Source organism: Pantherophis guttatus, chromosome 1 (assembly GCF_059756535.1).
Source record: "Pantherophis guttatus breed Tessera chromosome 1, ASM5975653v1, whole genome shotgun sequence".
Lineage (NCBI taxonomy): Eukaryota > Metazoa > Chordata > Lepidosauria > Squamata > Colubridae > Pantherophis > Pantherophis guttatus.
The window spans coordinates 87,049,365-87,069,393 of NC_142063.1; the positions used below are offsets into that span (position 1 = coordinate 87,049,365).

At 36.5% G+C, this 20,029-nt stretch overlaps 2 protein-coding genes and 1 long non-coding RNA gene across 3 annotated transcripts in view; 2 read left to right on the top strand and 1 right to left on the bottom strand.

Annotated features, from left to right (window-relative positions):
• The window catches only part of ZDHHC13 (zDHHC palmitoyltransferase 13), a 33,898-nt gene extending 30,476 nt beyond the window's left edge, over window positions 1–3,422 (top strand). Inside the window, exons 16-17 of the mRNA XM_060687631.2 lie at window positions 1,225–1,322; window positions 2,911–3,422. Of these exons, the coding sequence (XP_060543614.2) occupies window positions 1,225–1,322; window positions 2,911–3,049 (237 nt within the window). The 3' untranslated portion in view covers window positions 3,050–3,422. The remainder of the gene's footprint in view (window positions 1–1,224; window positions 1,323–2,910) is intronic.
• Window positions 2,233–19,949, bottom strand: CSRP3 (cysteine and glycine rich protein 3). Its single transcript, XM_034417279.3, has 7 exons — window positions 19,877–19,949; window positions 19,397–19,649; window positions 13,573–13,716; window positions 8,143–8,314; window positions 6,450–6,582; window positions 5,882–5,975; window positions 2,233–4,591 (listed from the first exon to the last, which is right to left on the bottom strand). Exons 3-7 carry the CDS (start codon window positions 13,682–13,684, stop codon window positions 4,518–4,520), a joined length of 585 nt encoding a protein of 194 aa, XP_034273170.1. The 5' UTR covers window positions 13,685–13,716; window positions 19,397–19,649; window positions 19,877–19,949; the 3' UTR covers window positions 2,233–4,517.
• Window positions 16,846–18,066, top strand: LOC117665427 (uncharacterized). The gene is made up of 3 exons (XR_004591345.3): window positions 16,846–16,912; window positions 17,046–17,096; window positions 17,783–18,066. It is a non-coding gene; the product is annotated as an uncharacterized LOC117665427 (long non-coding RNA).
• Window positions 19,950–20,029: the final 80 nt, after the last annotated feature.

Below are 20,029 nucleotides of genomic sequence, written 5' to 3' on the forward strand. Positions count from 1 at the left end.
GGCCCTCTCTGTGGGAGCGCACGGATCGATGGGAGGTCGTTGGTAGCAGCAGGCGGTCTCGCAGATAGCTAGGCCCTATGCCATGGAGCGCTTTTAGTCAAGAAGTATATATTGAGGAAAGTTTCTGTAGCTTTTATATGGGTCACAATGTAAAACAATTGTGCTGCTTTCTTTCTCTTCCCACCTTTCATATATACTATTATAGAACATAAAACAGTACAGAAAGAGCAGTACAGTATGAACTTTCCTTGACAGACTAGAATTCTACCCATGTTGGGTTTTTTGCTGCAGAATTTACATAGAACTAGTCCAGTATTTTTCAATTTTAGGAACATCAAGATATGTCGACTTCAATTCCCAGAATTCCCAGCTGGCTGAGTGGAGAAACATTAAAGTAGACCTATGACACTTCTATTGTTATATAGTTGCTAAGAATTCAGCCAGTATTACTTTCTTCCTTTCAAAAACAAAAACAATAATGTCATTCTGCACAAAACTGATTGTTAAAGTCCGCTCTCGAAGTAATTTTATATGTAGGATATCTTTTTTCATGCTGCTTTATATTTACTCCATCAAGAACTAATAGATAAAAGTAGATTTTGATAACCAGTGTTTTTCCCCTAAAAAAACAAAGTTCAAAACAAAGCAAAACAAAACAAATGCATTAATTTTGCTACCAAGTTATTAATGATTTAATGGAATAATTTGTCATTATTCCAAGGTTTATTCACGCACACTCACACACATCCATACATATAAACACATTTATTTATATATACATGTAAAGATATGTGCATGTGTCTGTGTGCCTATGTATACGTTTGTGTGTGTATGTAAATAAATATCAGGATATGAAAATGCCCCAAAAGCCATTTTTGTCAGCTTATTTTGGATTTTGAATTAGAGCCTAGCGTAGAGAAAGTTCTTGTCCCAATATAATTGCAGTGCATAATCACTAAAGGATAAATTGCATTACATAGTCTTTCAGATACAGACTTCAATTAATTTATATTTTTGATTTCTGTTAACAGATTGATTTATTAGTGTCGTTCCTGTTTTCATTTATCAGTGCATTTTCAATTGAAAAAAAAACTGTTATTTTTGTTTGTTTAAAAAGGAGAACAATTATATCAAGTACTTTTGATGTTTCATTTTGTCAATATATTATTCATATATTAATTGGCATTCAATTAGTCTTTTCCTTTTTAATTCTTCCATTTTCAGATTGCATTTCTTGGATTGACTTCACATGAAATGATTACACTCCGGAAGCAGAGTAAATATTCCAAACATCCTATTTCACTTAGGAAGACTCCATATAAGTAAGTCAATTTAGAAAGTATCACTATTCAATAACCATTTCTGCTTGAAGTAATCATAGTTGTTAAATTTGGCTTGCTTAAAAAAAATACAACTGCTTTAAAATATGCAACCACCACCACTAAACCTATCCCCACCCACCCACCCTGCAACAATAAAGAACTGTTGTGTATCTTGTATATAAATAATAAAGTGCTCAGGGCAATTATTCGTAGATTGAGTTTAAGATGTTCTGTGTATGTAGAGGGAATGAGGCAACATCTCCATAGAATTACCAAATTATTCAGTAGTAAAAAAAGGATTGGGGTGCATATAATTCCTTCAAATGTAATTAATGCATGGAACTCTAGTTATTCTGTTACATGGCAGTCATGTTCCTCTGTTTTCAGCCAAAATTCAAATTTAGTTAGTTTGGTTGGGAGAAAGAAGGTCAAGATAGCTACCGTATTTTTTGGAGTTTAAGATGCACCTTTTTCCCCCCTAAAAGGGAGTGAAAATTTGGGTGTGTCTTATACACTGAATGTAGCCCCACCCACCCACTGGCCCTCACTCTTTGGACTCTGCTTCCCAGCAATTTACCTCCTTATAGCAAGCAGCAAGAAGAAACAGACCATTTCAGTTTCAGCACAGCCTAATTAGCACAAATTGATTGTCCGTTGCATCAGCCTCTTGGGCCTCTGCTGCTTGCTGCAAGGAGGTAAATTGCTGGGAGCAGTTTTTTTTTTCTTGTGCTAATCAAGCTATGCTGAAAATGAAAATGTAAGTAAAGCAGGCTGTTGGCTGTTTGCTACAACGAGGCAAAATTGCTGGGAGGCAGAGGCAGGTTTCTTTTTCTTGTTTTCCTCACCAAAAAAAGTAGGTGCGTCTTATAGTCTGGAGCGTCTTACACTCCGAAAAATACAGTACTACAGGTTCTCAGAGTATGGTATATCTTTAATGATGCAAGTAGTTGCTTTAGTTTGGCAAGATTTCTTTCTATAGGTAAAGAATAATAAAGGAAACTGCTTAGAAGTAACTCTGTAGTCTTTCTTGGTTTTTGGAGCCTGACAAGGAATGATACCTGTCTTTCACAATGATCTGTAACTTAAAAGCCATATATAAAGTGAAACACAGTTTGGTATTTTGAGGCAAACACTGTATCTGTCATATACTTAGTTTCTTATTGCTGAGCTTCACTTCTTGAATTCTGTGAGTTCAGTGTCAGAATAGAAAGGTATGTCTTTAAAAAAATGTTTTCAGTAGTTTGGAACTCAAAACCTATTTCTAATTTGTTTCATAATTTCACAAAACTGCTTACTAAAAAATGGTATTTTGTAAAATACTGTAAATAGGAAATTCCCTCTTTGTCATGGCATTCTGTTAGGAAATCACCAAGCCACAAGTGTTTTCTTAAATTCCAAGTGTGCCACTGATCCAAACAATGGGGAATGACTAGCATACATTGTACTTGTTTGAAAGCAATTCATTTGTAAATTTATCAATATTTCTTGGTTACTTCCATGATATTGAGTTACTGCCAGCATAAAATGCTTTATATATATATAATATGAAGGTTATTTTCAATCTGTGTGATTTTGCTTTCTTTTCTAGTCTTGGATTCTTCCAGAACATTGCAGACTTCTTTCAGTGTAGATGCTTTGGAATTCTCAAGCCCAACATAATTGATTGGACTAAGCAGTACACTTTAATGTTTAATTTGGTAAAAGATCGACACATCCATCCAGTGTGAAGGTGAAAATCTGCAGTTGACTGCCTGGAATTTACTAAATGTTTTCAAAAAAGATATTTAGAATATTGTAAAGTATATTACAAATTATTTTGTTATTTGCTAAGGGTCTGATTGCTATTTCAAAAAAAAAATATTTAAATTTACATGGTTAAACTGAAGCAAACTGGAAATGCAATGGTAACCATGGCTCATGTATAATACTTTCAAATACTTGGATTTGGAACAAATACAGTTGTGAAATGTTAAGCTTCCTCAGCTTGCAGAAAAGATTATTTTTAAATAAAGCAGGAAAATCTTATCTATGATTCATTTATCTCCATCCTTCAAAATTTACACTCAGTAAAGAAAATAAAGATAATTTGAAATATCAAAATATGTTATTATATGAAATCTAATTTATAATTCATAAGAAGTTATACTTCCCTGCTGATATATAACTATGTATTAGGACTATGCAGTGCTTAGATCAAACCCCCTAAAGTGATCTAGGAAAAAGACATAGCTGCTTTAAAGTATTGCAGTCAGGTGCTATGTTGGCACTCTCATGGTCTTTGGAGCACCTTTTGGAAATTGTACTGGCCTAACCTACATAAAGGCTGTTTAGATTTTACATATTTATGATCACATTTCAGTTATAGCTTCAGTATATGCCTAGCTTTAAATATTTAAAGGAAAATGTAACAGTCACTGACACTGAACAACATATGCAGTAATGAGAAACTTTTTTTTTTCAATTGACCTAATGCATGTAAAAACAGATAAAAGAAGATTGACTATGAATCTTTCCGATAGGTGTTACTTTTGCACACCACATTTTACGGTATATTTGACCTGCAGTGCAAGTCTAGTGCATCCTTAAATTCATGCCAGAGTGGAACAGAATAAAAGTTACCTCAGATAAATGCAGATTACAACTGTATTTTTGATTGAGAGTGAAGTCTTTGAAATTATAATAAGAATACTGTGTAAAGTAATTTGAGAAATGATGAATGAAATATTTATCTTAGTGCTACCTTAAGTAAAATATGCTTAAAGATGGAATAACCAATCAGCTTTTCCCCTCAAAGTTTTGAGAGGATTAAAATTAAAAAATAATATAGAGATTACACTTGCAGGTAGACTTATTAAAGTATGTTATCATTCTGACAAATCATAACCAAATACCTATATTTCATGTTTGATCTTCACTTGAGTTTTGCTTAATTAGCACAATTAAGATTTTACACAAGTGTAAAAATAACAGTGTTAGGATTGTCTGTGCAATTATCTTGATAAAATAACCAGAATTTTGACTCAGAAATTATTTATGAAGAGTCCACATCTCAATGTTGTGGAGTTCTGTTGCTCAGGAATGAAATGCTATTTTTCAAAAATGATTTCCCACAACATGTTATAACAACTGTGTAAGGAATTAAATTTTCATTGTTACTTATTTAGGTAGGCCTAAATGAGATCTCAACATGGCATCTTATTCCACCTTCTCAACTTGAGTGAGGCCACCAAATCCAATTCCTTTAGGGCCAAAATTCTTTGCGTAGCAAACTGTAAAACAAAGGAATGATAGATGTAACTATTTTCTGTCAACACAAAACATTATCTAAACATTCATAAAACCCAACTTTTTTATAAAGTTTTGGGAACAGTACCATGTTGAAATGCGCTTAAATACATATAACCCAAATAACTCCATGTTGCTCCTTGCCTCCATTTAGCCATTTCTCTACTTGACTGGGAACTGGTTTAGCCTTTATTATTTATTATTATTTATATTAAAAGTGCAGCATTTTAAAGCAGGCATAAAAACCTAGTACAACATTTTAAGTGCAGACAGGGTCACCAAATCTGCTCTACAAAAATATAGATGACCATAGGAAGAAAGACGCATTGAGGAACTCTTATCTCTTTGCTTCCACCTGAATTTTTGTAGCTCTACTTAAAAAAAAACATTTCAACAAAGTGACATAGGTTTTAAAGCAAATGTTTATCACACAAGGAGCTTCATGGGATGACTACAACATGATCATTATGTCATTTTTTGCTAGCATGATTACTAGCATGAACAAAGGATGGTCGGCTGTGATACATCATACCACACTGTGATTTGCTTCACCGTTATTTCTTGATCAGACCAAATTTGGTTGGGTTCACACAACCAATCAAGCCACAAACAATGCACTGCCCTTTCTAAACTCAGAATGAGGATCAAGCTAATATTGGAGACATTACATTGCTTAAGAACATGGAGAAAGATACAGTACTGAGATGGAAAAAAAGATCAAATGTTAATGAGGGAGAAATTGGATCTGTATCTGCTGTTTTTACTCATAGTTCATTCTTCAGGGCAGTAAAATGCTTTGAAAATTTGTAATTCAACTAGCATTTTTTTTTAAAAAAAAATCTAGCAAAAAATGTGGAATTAAAAATCTACTGTATTTTTTGTTTTGTTTTGTTTTTGTCTTCAAGTCAGTGTTGACTAGTCACTTTAGTTTTCTTGGCAAGAATTTGGAAGGGTTCTTGCCTCCTTCCTGGAGCTGAGAGTAGTGAATGCTCCAAGGTCACCCAATTGGCTTTGAGCCTAAGGCAGAGCTAGAACTCATGATCCCCCAGTTTCTAGCCTGATGTCTAATCACTTCACCAGACTGGCTCTTCATTGAATTTGGTATGAAAATGATGAATCTATCATTGATGTGTAGATGTATCCTTCACCACGATCTTTGAAAGTTTCATTGCATATTTTTTTGAAAATCTTTTGGGGTCTAAATCCAGCATGCATAGTCTAAGTCTGCATGCTAATAAGCTTCTCAGAAATTATATTTTACATATTACACTTGCCTTTGCAATAAATCTCTCCGTCTTTGTCTGTAACATTTGTAGATTCTAGACTTTTCCCACAAATAGCACATCGGAAGCAGGTCTTGTGCCAAGGCTGAAATCGAAGACAAAAAAAGAATTAACTCACATGAAGTATTTGCACAGCAAGGTTTATGTTTGGCCGTCTATTGATAAATTACGAGACAGATTATCTGACCTTAATTTACCTTTCACAAGCTAATCTGGACTTCAGACAATACATTTATGCTGACTAGACATGAAAATCATAGTAATTATTGTTGCCTCAAGCAGATCAGAATTGGGCTATCAACTGCAAAATCAAGATGAAATGTCATTTTAAAGTGAAATAAAGAAGACAAATGTGTCTTTCTGCAGCATAATCCTTGGCATATCAACATATGGCTTCTCTTTAGTGTTGCATAGGCTTGGAATCTTAATCTTGTATCTACTGTACATGTGAGAATATGAAATAGTTAACACTTCATTAATTATTCTTGGTTTGTGATAGCTGTCAGCTGAAGTATTTTAATAGTAACTCTATTGTGATAACATTTCATAGATTTCTTACCTTTCCCCCTCCTATTATCTTCTCTGCAGCATACACTGACTTGCCACAACGAGGACATTTTTCTACATCTCCAAACCTTGTGGCAAATTTTGAAGGGTTGGTAGGGGTAGAAGGACGACCTGGTTTTGGTGAACTGGTGACAAGAAAGTTTAGCATATATTAACTTTTTAATCTCAAAGATTAACTAAATTTAGGAATATCTGACCGGACAAATAATGTATCAAATAAGGGGAGAGAGAGAGAGAACATATTTATGCTTTTAATAGAGCCAACCAATTTCAGCAATGTAACACAAGAACTATACATTCTAAAGAATTTGTCAGGCTTGTTCTTTAAAACACAATTGCTGATTTCATGCTGACTATAGTTCATAGCAGAATGTTCAATTTGTTCATGCTCAGCATGAAGTAAAAGAGAATTTCCTTTGAGAAATCCTGATAAGTATGAAGAATAATAGAAATATAAAAGTAACTATTCTTAATGGCTAGAAAGTTGTGGGCACCAAAATCACAAAAAGTGTGGTATTTTGAAGAATAATAAATGCATTATGATACAGATTGTTGTAGGTTCTGTCAATGAACCATAGCTACAAATTTAACACAGATACAATGTAAAAGAATTAGAGACATAAAAGGCACCATTCAAAAGCAAAGATACCTGGTGAAATTTCAAAATAAAAGACATAAACTATGATAAGGATAGTGTCATAAAACCATGTAGTATTCTGGTTATTGCAGATTTCAAAAGAAATGAGGAATAAACCTTCAGATCTGCCACTTTAATAAATGTCCACAGCGTTGTCTATTTATTGTAATTCTACAATACACAGTATTGTTTAATCTGTATCAAGGCTAGACAAAAGGAGGAGCAATACATGGAAATTCTTTAAAAGCCTTTTCCAACCCCACCCACCCACCAAATAAATGTCCTAAATTCCTTTCCTGAGATAGCCTGCAATCTCCTTATCCTTTCTATTCTTCATTGCTTAGAGTCCTTGGTGTTCTCTAAATTGAGACCTATTCTCTGAGCTCAACCTTGAGCTACATATATTCTCTCCCATTGGTATCATTGCTTAGACTTTAAAAAAACACAATATAGAAATCTGAATATCCTTAGACAAATGTTTTTGGAGCAGATGATTTTAGATTAACCTGATTTGCTAAACAGAATCCAATGCAAGAAATTATTGCCAGAGGTTCCATATTTGGATTCTGTTGTCTCTATTCCATCCCCACCATGTCACTTCTCTCCCCAATCCAGTTCCAGTGGGGAAGGTTTTCCTAATTGGACTACTGTACTCCAATTGATACGTTCGAATCTCTATTTGGACAGCACACATGCATACATGAAAAGAACCAAGGTTGTTAAGAGTAAAGACCAATTCTTTAAGAGGAAGTGCCCTGCTTGCTAAGTATTCCTGATCCTTTTAATACCGTTCTGTAAATAAAAAGAAGCATGAAAAAGAAGTATTCTTTCAGTATGATAGCACAATTGCCCAATAGAATATGTAATAGTTTTAAAGTAATACCCCTGAAGGACTAAATCTGCTTAAAATGGTTTTAGGAAAATGATTGTATCAATTAAAGAAAAACAACCAGAGAACTATTTCTCAGGCATGTTGTTATGGAAACGGAGCGAAATAAGTGGATGCAAGCACAGCTATAATTATAAAACAACCCAGAATTTCACTCACTGCTGCTTTAAATCCAGCCCCAGATGTTCTCCTGTGTCCGTGCTGAGACAACCGGCGCCTTGCCCAAAACCAATTCCTTTAGGGCCATATTTCCTCCCATAACATGTTTTGCAGTAGATTTCAGATTCATGAGCCGCTACTGTTGTGCTGTCCAGAGCTTTTCGGCAACCCACTGAGAAAGAAAGATGAAAACACACATTATGGTTTTGATCTGCAAACAGAGACACCTGCATTTTACTATTCTACATTGGAGGTTTGAAAGTGAGGATACTAAAAGTATCCTATGTAATAATCAAAGGCACTATAAACTAGTTTAATAATAACAACAATAACAGAGTTGGAAGGGACCTTGTAGGTCATCTAGTCCAACCCCCTGCCCAAGCAGGGGACCCTACATCGCCCAGCAGATCTACTGTTAGAGAAATGAGAAGTAATCAGAGAAAAACTAGGATGGAACATATGTGTCTGTTTTCCTCACCATTACAGCCCACGAGAAGAGTATCATGCAAAGAAGAATAAAAGCTAGCATTCAAGCTAGAATTCATTGATGGTGACAAGGATAGCAAGCTTTGAGTTCAGAAAGTCTTAAGGCTTCTTTCTGGAGAGTTGGTCCTATGCATCTGAATGTTGCAACTTTAAGCCATGCCAAGCTGTACATAGATTTATAACTAAAGTAGCATTACAGAAATGCTATTAAATCTCTGATGATACTTTTCTCCAAAGGAAACGAAATCTGGGTGCCCACTGGACTTGGATCTTCTACAAAGCTCAGGCAAATTAAGTTTCCTTATTTGAGGAGAACATTTCCCCAATGAAAACACACTTTGAGCAAGTGTGGTATTATAATAAAGATTATGCATGGGACAGCTTCTCTTTCATATCCTTCACCAACCATAAACTATGTCTGCCTATCCAGCTTTGAAGTGAAGGTCATGAAGAATTCTGGCCTTATAAAACACCATTACAAAGTTTCTTAAGATTATGTGACGTGCTTTGAATACTTACAGATCCTTTGAAGTCTAATGCAAATTAAGCTTTATTTGTATTTTTGGCAATGTATATTCACAGGCTACGTCTGGGTCACAATTGTGGAAAGTAATGCTTTTCTGAATTCCACAACTACCCCCATGGAATAAAAATAAGATACATTCTGACTATATTGCAATAATATTACTAGCTATCTGACTATAACATCATTCACTTACGAAATTAACAAAGGCCACTGCAAATGTTTCATATTTGTCCTAAGGACAGAAAGGCAGATATTCGTAGATGTTACAAGTAAATTTTCTCCACTGCATTAAGATCAAAAATGAAAGTTGGTTATTGAAGTAAATCGGAAGGGATAAAATTGAGCCCTCTAAAGAAATAACGTTCTGTGATTTTGTGAATTTCCCCCTTGACTATTTTGCATTCTCATCTGGGAAGAAAAGATAATGAGGTCTGTGAATTGTTAAGGGATGGCTCCAGCAGCAGATAAAGTGCTTCTATTTCTGGTCTCTTTGGAACAGAGGGTCTGTGCTGCAACAGATGGCTCCAAAGCCTTGCTGGCTGAGAAGACTCATCTGTCAGAAAGTAGTTTGAAGTTGACAAATTGTGATTGAGCAACAGAGCCACCACAGATGCCCTTTAAGTCAAAACTGACTTGGACAAATCAGAGGTGTTAATGACAGCAAGTCACATCATAAGGGCTAGAACTTTTCCTCCCCCATACAGGAGAGGCTGTGTTTTCTGCCAGCATTGTTCCACAAAATTAATGACTGAAGGCCATTTATTATTTATATGACTTTCCTACTAATTATACTTCAAGCTGTGTGAACACCATAAAATCATATAACAATTTAAACAACAAACTAGCTCACGAACATTTGCTACAGGAAATAATGTAAACATATAACGCAACCAACCAAGCAGCAGCAACCTTGATGCCTTTTATGCAGAAGTATGGTCTATTAAGTTTAATAAGAATTTAACTCCCAGATAATGAGGATGCAGTTGCAGTCTAAAAGTCTCTACAATAAAGCCTAATGTTGCACATTAAAAGCCATAGTATAAAAGACTTTTTTTTTTTTTGCATATCTAGCAACAGAGAGAAAGGGGTGCTGTCTTGCTCTCAGCTGTCAACTCAGAGGAGAAGGTATTAAGGAAAGAAATCAGATCTCCAGCCATCCATTGGGTGTGAACGGTAGATAGACCATTATTTTGAGAAAATAAATTACTGATCAGGGACTTAAGAGACAAAAGCTTTTCCTAATGTTTCACCATAAATCAGTTCTCTTGTACTTTAAAACCATTATTCCTTGTTCTAGCCACTAGGATGTCAGTTTCAATTATATGAGAGGAGAAGTTGTGTTGAACATTAAAGAAAATATTTAAACCTTTCAAGAAAGATTGGAAAGAATACAGTATAGGTTCTGGCCCCTCCAACCATCAGCCCTTCTTTGGCTTGCTAAATTATTCTTTTATCAAAGTCGGCCCTGTTCTCCAATTGATTTGATGCTCATTTTTATTCGATATGCAACATCTGGATTCTTCATAGATCCTAACACAGACTGACTGTAAACTATTCTATCAGTTATGCTGTCATATAATTTCTGTTAGCTTGATTATTCAGTCTCCTTATTCTTCTTCATTCCTCCAAAAACACTGATTATTTTTTCAACAATCAAAACCTACTCTTAACATGGAGTCATCTAACTAATTATCAGACCCATGAATGAAAAGAACATCTATTTTCTATCAGTGTAATATACAATCTTTCTTGTGGTAAGACATTCATTGGTCTTTCAAATGAGGAAGGCCAGGAGAAAAACAATATTAATGGTATTGAAAATCAAAATTAAATACATATGTTTACATCCATGCAGCTAATAATATTTGTACGCTGCCTAGAGACACCCCCAGGCAAGGTGGGCAGCATATAATTTGAATAAATAAATATTTCTCTTTTGTCTTATTAAAATTAGTGTTTGATGTAAATTTTTGGAGAAGCTCTAGAGGTCTCATCCCAGATCTTAGATAGCTACAGTGTAGAGCTTCTAGCTGACTAAAAAATAGTGAGTTCAAGCTTGTTTCCCCCAGAGTAAATCTTTATGTTATTCAACGTGGCACTATTCATAAACACAACAGAGATGTCAGCAAATAGAACTATCACATATAAGTGACACATTTTTTCCCCAGAGGATTTTAAGCAAAGAGTTGTTTAACTCTTAAATTAAAACCTTCTGGGAAGTCATAGCAATGGATGTTCTACATTAGTAGAAAATTGGACTAGAATACCTTGAAAGGTCCTTCCCATGCTACAATTGGATTCACACATCATGCTATGTCATAATATATATTTTTTACTTTTTATTTATTTATCTGGATCCATTCCAGTCGGGGTTCAGGCATGGGTACAGCACGGAAACGGCATTGGTTGCATTGGTTGATGATCTCTGGAAGGTTCGGGACAGGGGTTGCTCCTCTGTCCTGGTCCTATTAGACCTCTCAGCGGCTTTTGATACCATCGACCATGGTATCATCCTGCACTGGCTGGAAGAGTTAGGGGTGGGAGGCACCGTGTTGCGGTGGTTCTCCTCCTTCCTCTCCGAACGGTCGCAGTCAGTGTTGGCAGGGGGGCAGAGGTCAACCCCAAGGCCCCTTGTATGTGGGGTGCCACAAGGATCGGTCCTCTCGCCCCTTCTGTTCAACATTTATGTGAAGCCGCTGGGCGAGATCATCCGTGGTTTCGCGGTGAAGTACCACCAGTATGCTGATGACACCCAGCTGTACATCTCCACCCCGGACCACCCCAATGATGCCCTTGAAGTGATGTCCCGGTACCTGGAGGCTGTACGGATCTGGATGGGGAGGAACAGACTCAGGCTCAACCCATCCAAGACCGAGTGGCTGTGGTTTCCGACATCCCGATATAGTCAGTTGGTGCCATCACTGACTATTGGGGGTGAGTCGTTGGCCCCCACGGAGAGGGCTCGCAACCTGGGGGTCCTCCTGGACTCACAGCTGTCTTTAGAAGAGCACTTGACGGCTGTGGCCGGGAGGGCATTTTATCAGGTTCGCCTGATTCGCCAGTTGCGTCCCTTTCTGGATCGGGACTCATTAAATATGGTCACTCATGCCCTCGTCACTTCCTGCCTGGACTACTGCAATGCTCTCTACATGGGACTCCCTTTGAGGAGCACCCGGAGGCTCCAGCTGGTCCAGAATGTGGCCACGTGGGTGGTTATGGGAGCGACGTGGCGCTCCCATGTGACTCCCCTCCTGCGCGAGCTACACTGGCTCCCGGTGGTCTTCCAGGTGCGCTTCAAGGTTTTGGTTACCACCTTTAGAGCGCTCCATGGCTTAGGACCGGGGTATCTATGAGACCGCCTTCTGCCACCAGTAGTCTCTCACCGACCAGTACACTCCCATAGAGAGGGGCTCCTCAGGGTGCCGTCGGCCAAACAGTGTCGACTGGCGGCTCCCCGGGGGAGAGCCTTCTCTGTGGGGGCACCCACCATCTGGAACGAGCTCCCCCCGGAGATACGGAGGATCCCGGATCTGCGCGCTTTCCGCCGTGCCATCAAAACATTCCTATTCCAGCAGGCCGGCCTGGCCTAACCTCTCTTTCAAATTGTTTTTAAAATTTTTAAAAAATTTTAAATTTTAAATTTGTCTTATGAATTTGGGGTGTTTTAAATTTTGTTTTCTGGGCCAATTATTTAATTGTATTTTAATGGTTTTTTAACATTTGTATTATATTTATTTTATTTGGCTGTCCTTCGTCCTTCGGGAGTAGGGCAGTATACAAATTCAATAAATAAAATAAAATAAATAAATAAATTTGCTTGCTTGCTTATTTATTTATTTATTTCAATTTCTGTAGCCATCCATCTCAATCAATGGCTCTGAGCCAATTCTGACTTATTATGTTGTATGGTCCCAAAAATTGTGGTTAATAAAGGGATTTTTAGCTAATTTTATGCAAGCTCACCTATTATGGTTTATTTAACAAACCACAATCCTTCCGAGGTTGGTAAAATGAATACCCAGATTGTTGGGGGTAATATGCTGATTCCATAAACCACTTAGATTCAGAGAGTGTTATAAAACATTATGAAGCGGTATATAAGTCTAAGTGTTATTGCTATTGCTAATATTATGACTTGATGCTCTGTGAGGTAATCCACTTGAGTGATGTTGTGGCTCTGTAAAAGATTTTTTCTCAAGCACTATAACATAGGTTTCTGAAAATTTTATAAAAATCAAGAATTGAATTATTATTTAGTATTTATTCATTCATGAATATGACATTTGAATACAATAATTACTTTTTAGCTGCTCTTTTGGTAGGCAGAAATAAAGGATATTAGCTATTGTTCCAGGAGTCACAATGAGGAATAACAATCTACAACTATTTAGTGAAAGAAGAAACATAGATGAACTTACTGCATAGGAAACATGTCTTATGAAAACTCCGTCCATTACACTGAATTTCCTCAGCATGGTAGACTGTTTTGTCACACGCACCACATTTGGCTCCACCTCCCCAATTTGGCATCCTTGAATTTTTCAATTGGCTTGAGCTGGCACCTTTAAATCCAGAAATAAATGAAGCATAATTAGCAGAAATTAGTCCTCCAGCGTGCTATACTAAAACATTTTAACATGATGCTATGCAAGCTATCAGCTGTGTCGTAATGGAGCTCTCAGTTGGGACTACCATATCTGGGTTGCAAACTTTCAGACAACCAGTAGATGACAGAGAAAAAGATTTTTTTCTCTCTCTCTTTGCTGCAATCAAGTTATGGCATACTTAGGATGGTTCCCGTAAAAATGTATGCCTTGACTCTGGTTTGGTTTACAAATTTAAATGATGGGAATTGAGATGCATCATAAGTGCAAGAATCTCTCAAATTTATGACCTTTTATGAAGGGCCAAGTCTGAAAAATAAGAAGAGGATGAAAAATAGCTGATAAAAATTCTGAAGAATTGTGAAAGTTACCAAACATGTCTGCCCACCAGCTTGCAGTAGAGGCCCTCTTTTCCTGAGTGCCACCATCTCATATATCTGTCCTGATGCCCCTTGGAACAGTCATTCCAGGGAATTGTGGAAGTGGAAAATTGTGGCACACAGATGAACTGGGGGTTGGAAAATCTTCATTAGTGCTTAATAGTAGGAAAACCTCCCAGATAAGACAATAATCAAGAACAGAGCACTGTTACTACCTTGAACGTATAGCCACTGTGAAAACTTATGCATTGAGTTAGTGGCAAAAAATCTTTTGCTACCTGACACAAATCTAAAATAGTTTTATCTCCCTTCAAGAAGCATGATACGCAAGGTTATTTTGGCACCTATGACAGGAGATCCCACTGATTGTCCCACTGACATCTCTCTTGATCATTCCTAACAACAAAACAATGCAATGATAATAAATAAAATTATAATTCCCAGAAGGACTCCCAAACTATGTTCCATTTTGTAGTGCACTTCAACTTCAATCCAAAGGGGATCTTTAGAGATCTTCTAGTTAAGCCTTTAAAGAAATAATAAATTGCATGGAGCAAAATGTAGTATCTTCTACAAAGCAGCCTTTCATGATATAAGAATCTCCTTGTGTTCTCAACCTAATTATCAGATATCATCTCTTTTGTTGCTCCAATTGCTGTCAGCACTGTGGGGTTTTCAAACTTAACCTAAACAGTATTTATTCCTACTGAGTTTATCCTTTTGCCAAGTGGATTTTCTTTAGAAAGATCAAGCTACTCAAAACATCTTGGAATTATTCCTAAACTGAACAATAACTAGCTATATCTCATTGTAATTAAATTACCATGAAAGTATTTTCCTCCTGAAAATGAAATACCTATTTCAGTTCAAGAGAAGGAAGAAGAATTTGCTTTTCCTTCAAATATCAATAAGATATTTTTTCATCATGTGCATTTAATAAAATTAAGAATAAGCACAAGAATAACAAAATGAGGGCAAGCATATTCATACTCCCATACGCAACTTGGGAGTGCTCTCCTTTAACATGACATTTGGCTTTATTCTCTGCTGCTATATATTTAAAGTGTGACTCTTTTCTTTCTTTAGTTCAGTGCGTCCTCTCTTATTTCCCTATGCTATTTTATTTTAGCTCACTTGTGTTGTTGCTCAGCAACCAAATTTAAAAAGAAATCCCTCTCATGCTCCCAGGTCTCCCTGAGTTGTTAGAAAAGCAGAGTGATAATACACTGCAGAGGCACATCCTTTCAGATTCCGCAAATAAATGTGTAAATTTCCTCCCTTTGAGAATCTGAGCTTTGCAATATGGTATGACAAAAGTTTAGCCCCAGCATTCAAAGCTTGTTCACACAGGCAATTAAGAATGGCATCACAGGCTTTAGAAAGCAAATGTTGTCTGTCCTAGAAACATAGCAGCACAAAAGAAGAGTTGCAATGAACAGCTGTGGAAAGCCTATATATATGCAAAGAAAGAGTTGGGCTGGATCTGAATCTGGCTTAAAATGGTTAATAAATGGCTAGTCAATGATAGTTCTGATGAGCTATCTATCTTTGCGCTAAAGGTTCTTGGCCCAAATAGTTCATGTTAGAATCTCTGCTCAGAAATTCTAACATCACAATGTACGTGCTTTGATTACCACTTATCAAAAGAGCCTCCTATCTCATCAAATGTTTCTCGTCAGAGATTACAAGTCTAAGAGGTTGGAGGTGGATCAAGAGGGAGAAGAATGCAAAATAGATAAAAGGGTGAGGTGAGGGGACTATATTTAACTTGGTTGCACTTGCTGTATGTAGAACTAAGAATAAGAAAGCAATGGGCTTAAAAAAAACTTTATCATTTGGATCAGTTTGAAATTGTTTTTGTTGTGTTCCTCTTTCCTTTCCTTCTTTTTAGTAATAAGTCCAAGGGTAGTAATAAATTTATGAAGGAAATGAAACATTCTTAACTTCTTAAAGCAAATAGGCTAGGGATCATACTTAGAATGCCTGTCCAGACTCTTATCAAACACCTTCAGATGGAGAAGCCACAACCTCAGTAGAAAAGTCTGTTCCAATATTGTTTATAGTAGTGATATTTTTTCATTATGCTAACTTGACATTTTCTCTAAAAACACAATTGCATATCATTAATTAAACATCCATATTCACTTCATTATCTGGAAACCATCCAGCTTGCTCTTCCAATTAGGTTAGTCTTTTAATAAAGTCTGACATGACATCTTCATATATTTAGCCATCTTCTATCCCCAGAGTTCCTGTTGTCTGCTCTTTTGTTTTTATTACTTCACTTTTTTGAGCACACCATCAGTGATGAAAGACTGGTGTGAGATGAAGGTGAGATGAAACAAATATTTTCCCTTATTCTAGATTCTAGATTCTGGGCAGTTGAGTAGATTGAGTCAAATAAAATTAGAAAATGTGTTTCAGTTCAAAGGGAGGAGATCTCCACTTCCCCTCTCACCATGGTATGAAATACAATCAATACGCTGCATATTTTCCAAATGGCACAAAAAGGAGCTGAAAATAATAACTCTAGCTATTACTAATATTTGGGAAGCTAACAGCATACCAAACATCAACAGTATTAACTCTAGTTAAGGTACTATGGTAACACTCTGGTTCCAAATTTTAAATTTTGGTGTTCTATCCTGTCTGGGAGAAATAAAATAAACTCAAATGTTATTTGAATTGTTATCCATGTTGCATTCCAGATGTCCCATGATTCATTGGAAGAAAAAGGGTATCCAATGCTCTTCGCCTCTGCATTTCTAAGTTAGGTGAGTGATCCTGTCAGTAAATCCATACAGAAAAAAACTCTGTGGGACAATAATGATGTTGGCTAGTAGGTTGCAGCAAGCAAATATAACACTCAAAATATAGCAGTGACCTTTTCCTCGCCCTTTATTTCAGATGTACCACAGAAAGGAGCTGCATTGCTCATACTGCTTTCTTGATGTCTTGGTGAGTCATATTTTCTAGCCTCAGTCTGTTACATTATGATCAGTTGGGTTACTCTGAACTTCTGGCTCAGTCCATCTTTTAACCCTCTTGGCAAGCCAGTCACTTTCTTATTATAGCGTTTCCCTAAGAGAGAGGCTATCTAACTGACATTGGACCAAAACACTATTAAGATTTTGTTTTAAAATCAAGTCCAATATGTCATAAATTGCATTGCGATTCACCTAGCATTTTGCTCCCAAAAATTGCCATCTTGCTGTCACAGAAAAAGAAAGCTAGAGAAAAAAGTATTATGCCTAAGAATAATACAAAAATCAGTTACATTTCCAGTTTTCCAATTTAAAGTATAAGAGGAAATATTGGAATTATAGTATATTCAGGCAGAGTTAAACACAAGTGAGTTAATCACATATTATCTTCCTGTATTTTCCCCGTGTTAAATTTTGGCTCAGGGGTTGTTCTCTTGAATTCAGTCAAATATATGTATACCTTAGTTTGATTTGTGCAGTGCCATAATCAACATTATTTCTGGCAGAAAATACGTGGCAAACTATTTTTCCCAACTACCTGCAGAATATATTATAATGGTCAGTTCAATCAGTCCATTACACCATGGGTCAATAAAATAAAAAGTAAATTTCTTTCTCTCTCTCTTCACTTCTGGGTTGTACCTGCTCTAATCTGCCAAGAATGTCAAAGAAACTTTGGGCTATAGAAAACTCTTGTTCCAAGGGTACATCTGTATCAAAAATCACCTCCAACCTACAAGCCTGAAGTTGGTGGGAGGATAGGCCGAACACAAGTCAACCAAAGAGAAAAACATGCAAGAACCTAAAGAATCATGGAAGCAACCTATTAAATATCATCTCCATACATGAAAAAGTTCTTCCCCAAAATAGCTTATTAGACATTATTTGTTGATTATATAACCTGTCTGTTATATGAGAGCTGTTGTATGTAATAAAAATGAATTGAAAAAAACTTCCTCTCAATCTGTCTGATTTTGTTCAGTAAATTTACTCAGAGATTTGTAACCTTGAAACTGGAATATCTTTATAGTTTGTCTAAAAGTTGCATAGGAAACCCAAGCATTCAATTGATTTCAGTGGAATATAATTCAAGGCGTGTAGCTTCAATTTTTCTTCCTCAGAAAAAGTTGCGAGACTACAAATAGAATTCACTGTTTCACAACACAGTGGCATTTTTTAAAAGATACAGATCACAGGAGAGCTATTTTCCCAGAGTGGCAGTAGCTCCAAGATTTTATGGAGATCTTTCATCTTATCTTACTTCAGAAATGCACAAAAACTACCTGAAGCTTACATTCAGCTTTCCCAGAATCTCTTTGGCAGATTTCACAGTGGAACAAGATAAGTATTTTTAGCTGCTGTTATTTTGCTTTGGTGGGTTAATTTTCAGATTTAAAAAAAATCCTGACTTTATTTTTTTAAATAGATAACTCAAGGTGGTGAATTCTGTAATACAGAATTACAGAGTTGGAAGGGACCGTGGAGGTCTTATAGTCCAACTCCCTGTTCAAGCATGAGGCACTATACCATTCCAGGCAAATGGCTATCCAATATCTTCGTAAAGACCACCAGTGGAGCACTCACAACTTCTGAAGGGAAACTGTTTTATTGGTTAATTGTTCTGTCAGGAACCTTCTTAGCTCTAGGTTGGATCTCTCTTTGATAAGTTTCCACCTGTTACATCTGGTCCTGCCTTCAGGTGCTTTGGATAATTGGTTGATCCCTTTTTCTTTGTGATAGCTTCTTAACTGTTAGAAGACTGGTATCATGTCACCCTGTAGTTCTTTGTTAGACTAGACATTCCCAGTTCCTGCAACCATTCATTTTAGCGTCCAGTCTTCTTTCTCCTCCTGTTTTGCCCACAACAGCCTTATGAGGCAAATTGGACTGTGAGAGAGGAACCAGCCCAAGACCAACCTAAGGCAGGACAAGAACTCAATTTTTTGTTTCCAGCTGGGTGTTTTAAACACAAGACCAAACTAAGTTGAGATCTCTAGTTTTTACAGATTCATTAAATCCATTAAAATAATCATATTCATTAAAAGAATCCCAGACTGCAATATTAAATGAACTAGCAAGACAGCTCCACTACACTAGAGGTTTTTTTTTTGGGGGGGGGGGGGTTGTAAATTTAAAAATTCTAGATTTGCAAAAATAATAATAATTGCAACAGTAGTAAACATATTCTAGCAATCCATTTCTCTCCATGCGGAAAAACCACCCTCACTAAACAATAGCAGACTGTACCCGTTAATGTTTCTTAGCAATACTTACAAGAAGGAAATGTATGTATCTTCTTGTCTTCTTTATCTTTTTGAAGAGACCAAGCCAAGGTCAGGCTGACTTTAAATATTTTCCAGAAGAGGCGGGCTGTGTAAGTTGGGGCAGGGGTATGTGAGCAATGTTACTGCTATCAGGTAGCTTAAAATAACTTGTGACAAAGCCTTGGATTGAACATCGGTTATGACCAAGTAACAGAACAATGTGGGCCCCTCATATTACAGTCAATGCTTCCAACTGCAGTTGTCTAGACAAAAAGAAATCAAATGAATCAATAGGACCCCAGGCCTGAGCTGGGTTGCGACAATTATAACTGAATCCTTAAAAATGAAATGAAATTCAGTTAGACAGACCACTCAACTATAGAAAATGTTCGTTGTGGAAAAGCTGTAACTATGGTATACTATTAATATATGAAGACCTTGTAGAAACTTGTGATCCCCCCAAACTGAATAGAAAAAAAATTGTTATCACCTTGATCATTTTTTTAATATCCAAAGATGATACTCATCATACCACATGCTGTTGCCACTTCTCTGCTTAATCAAAGGTTGCGGGAGGAGGTGTTATTTTTCTTTTGCTTCTTCTTGGAGGCCAAGTTAAGAAAAAAGAACCCAGCATAAAAGA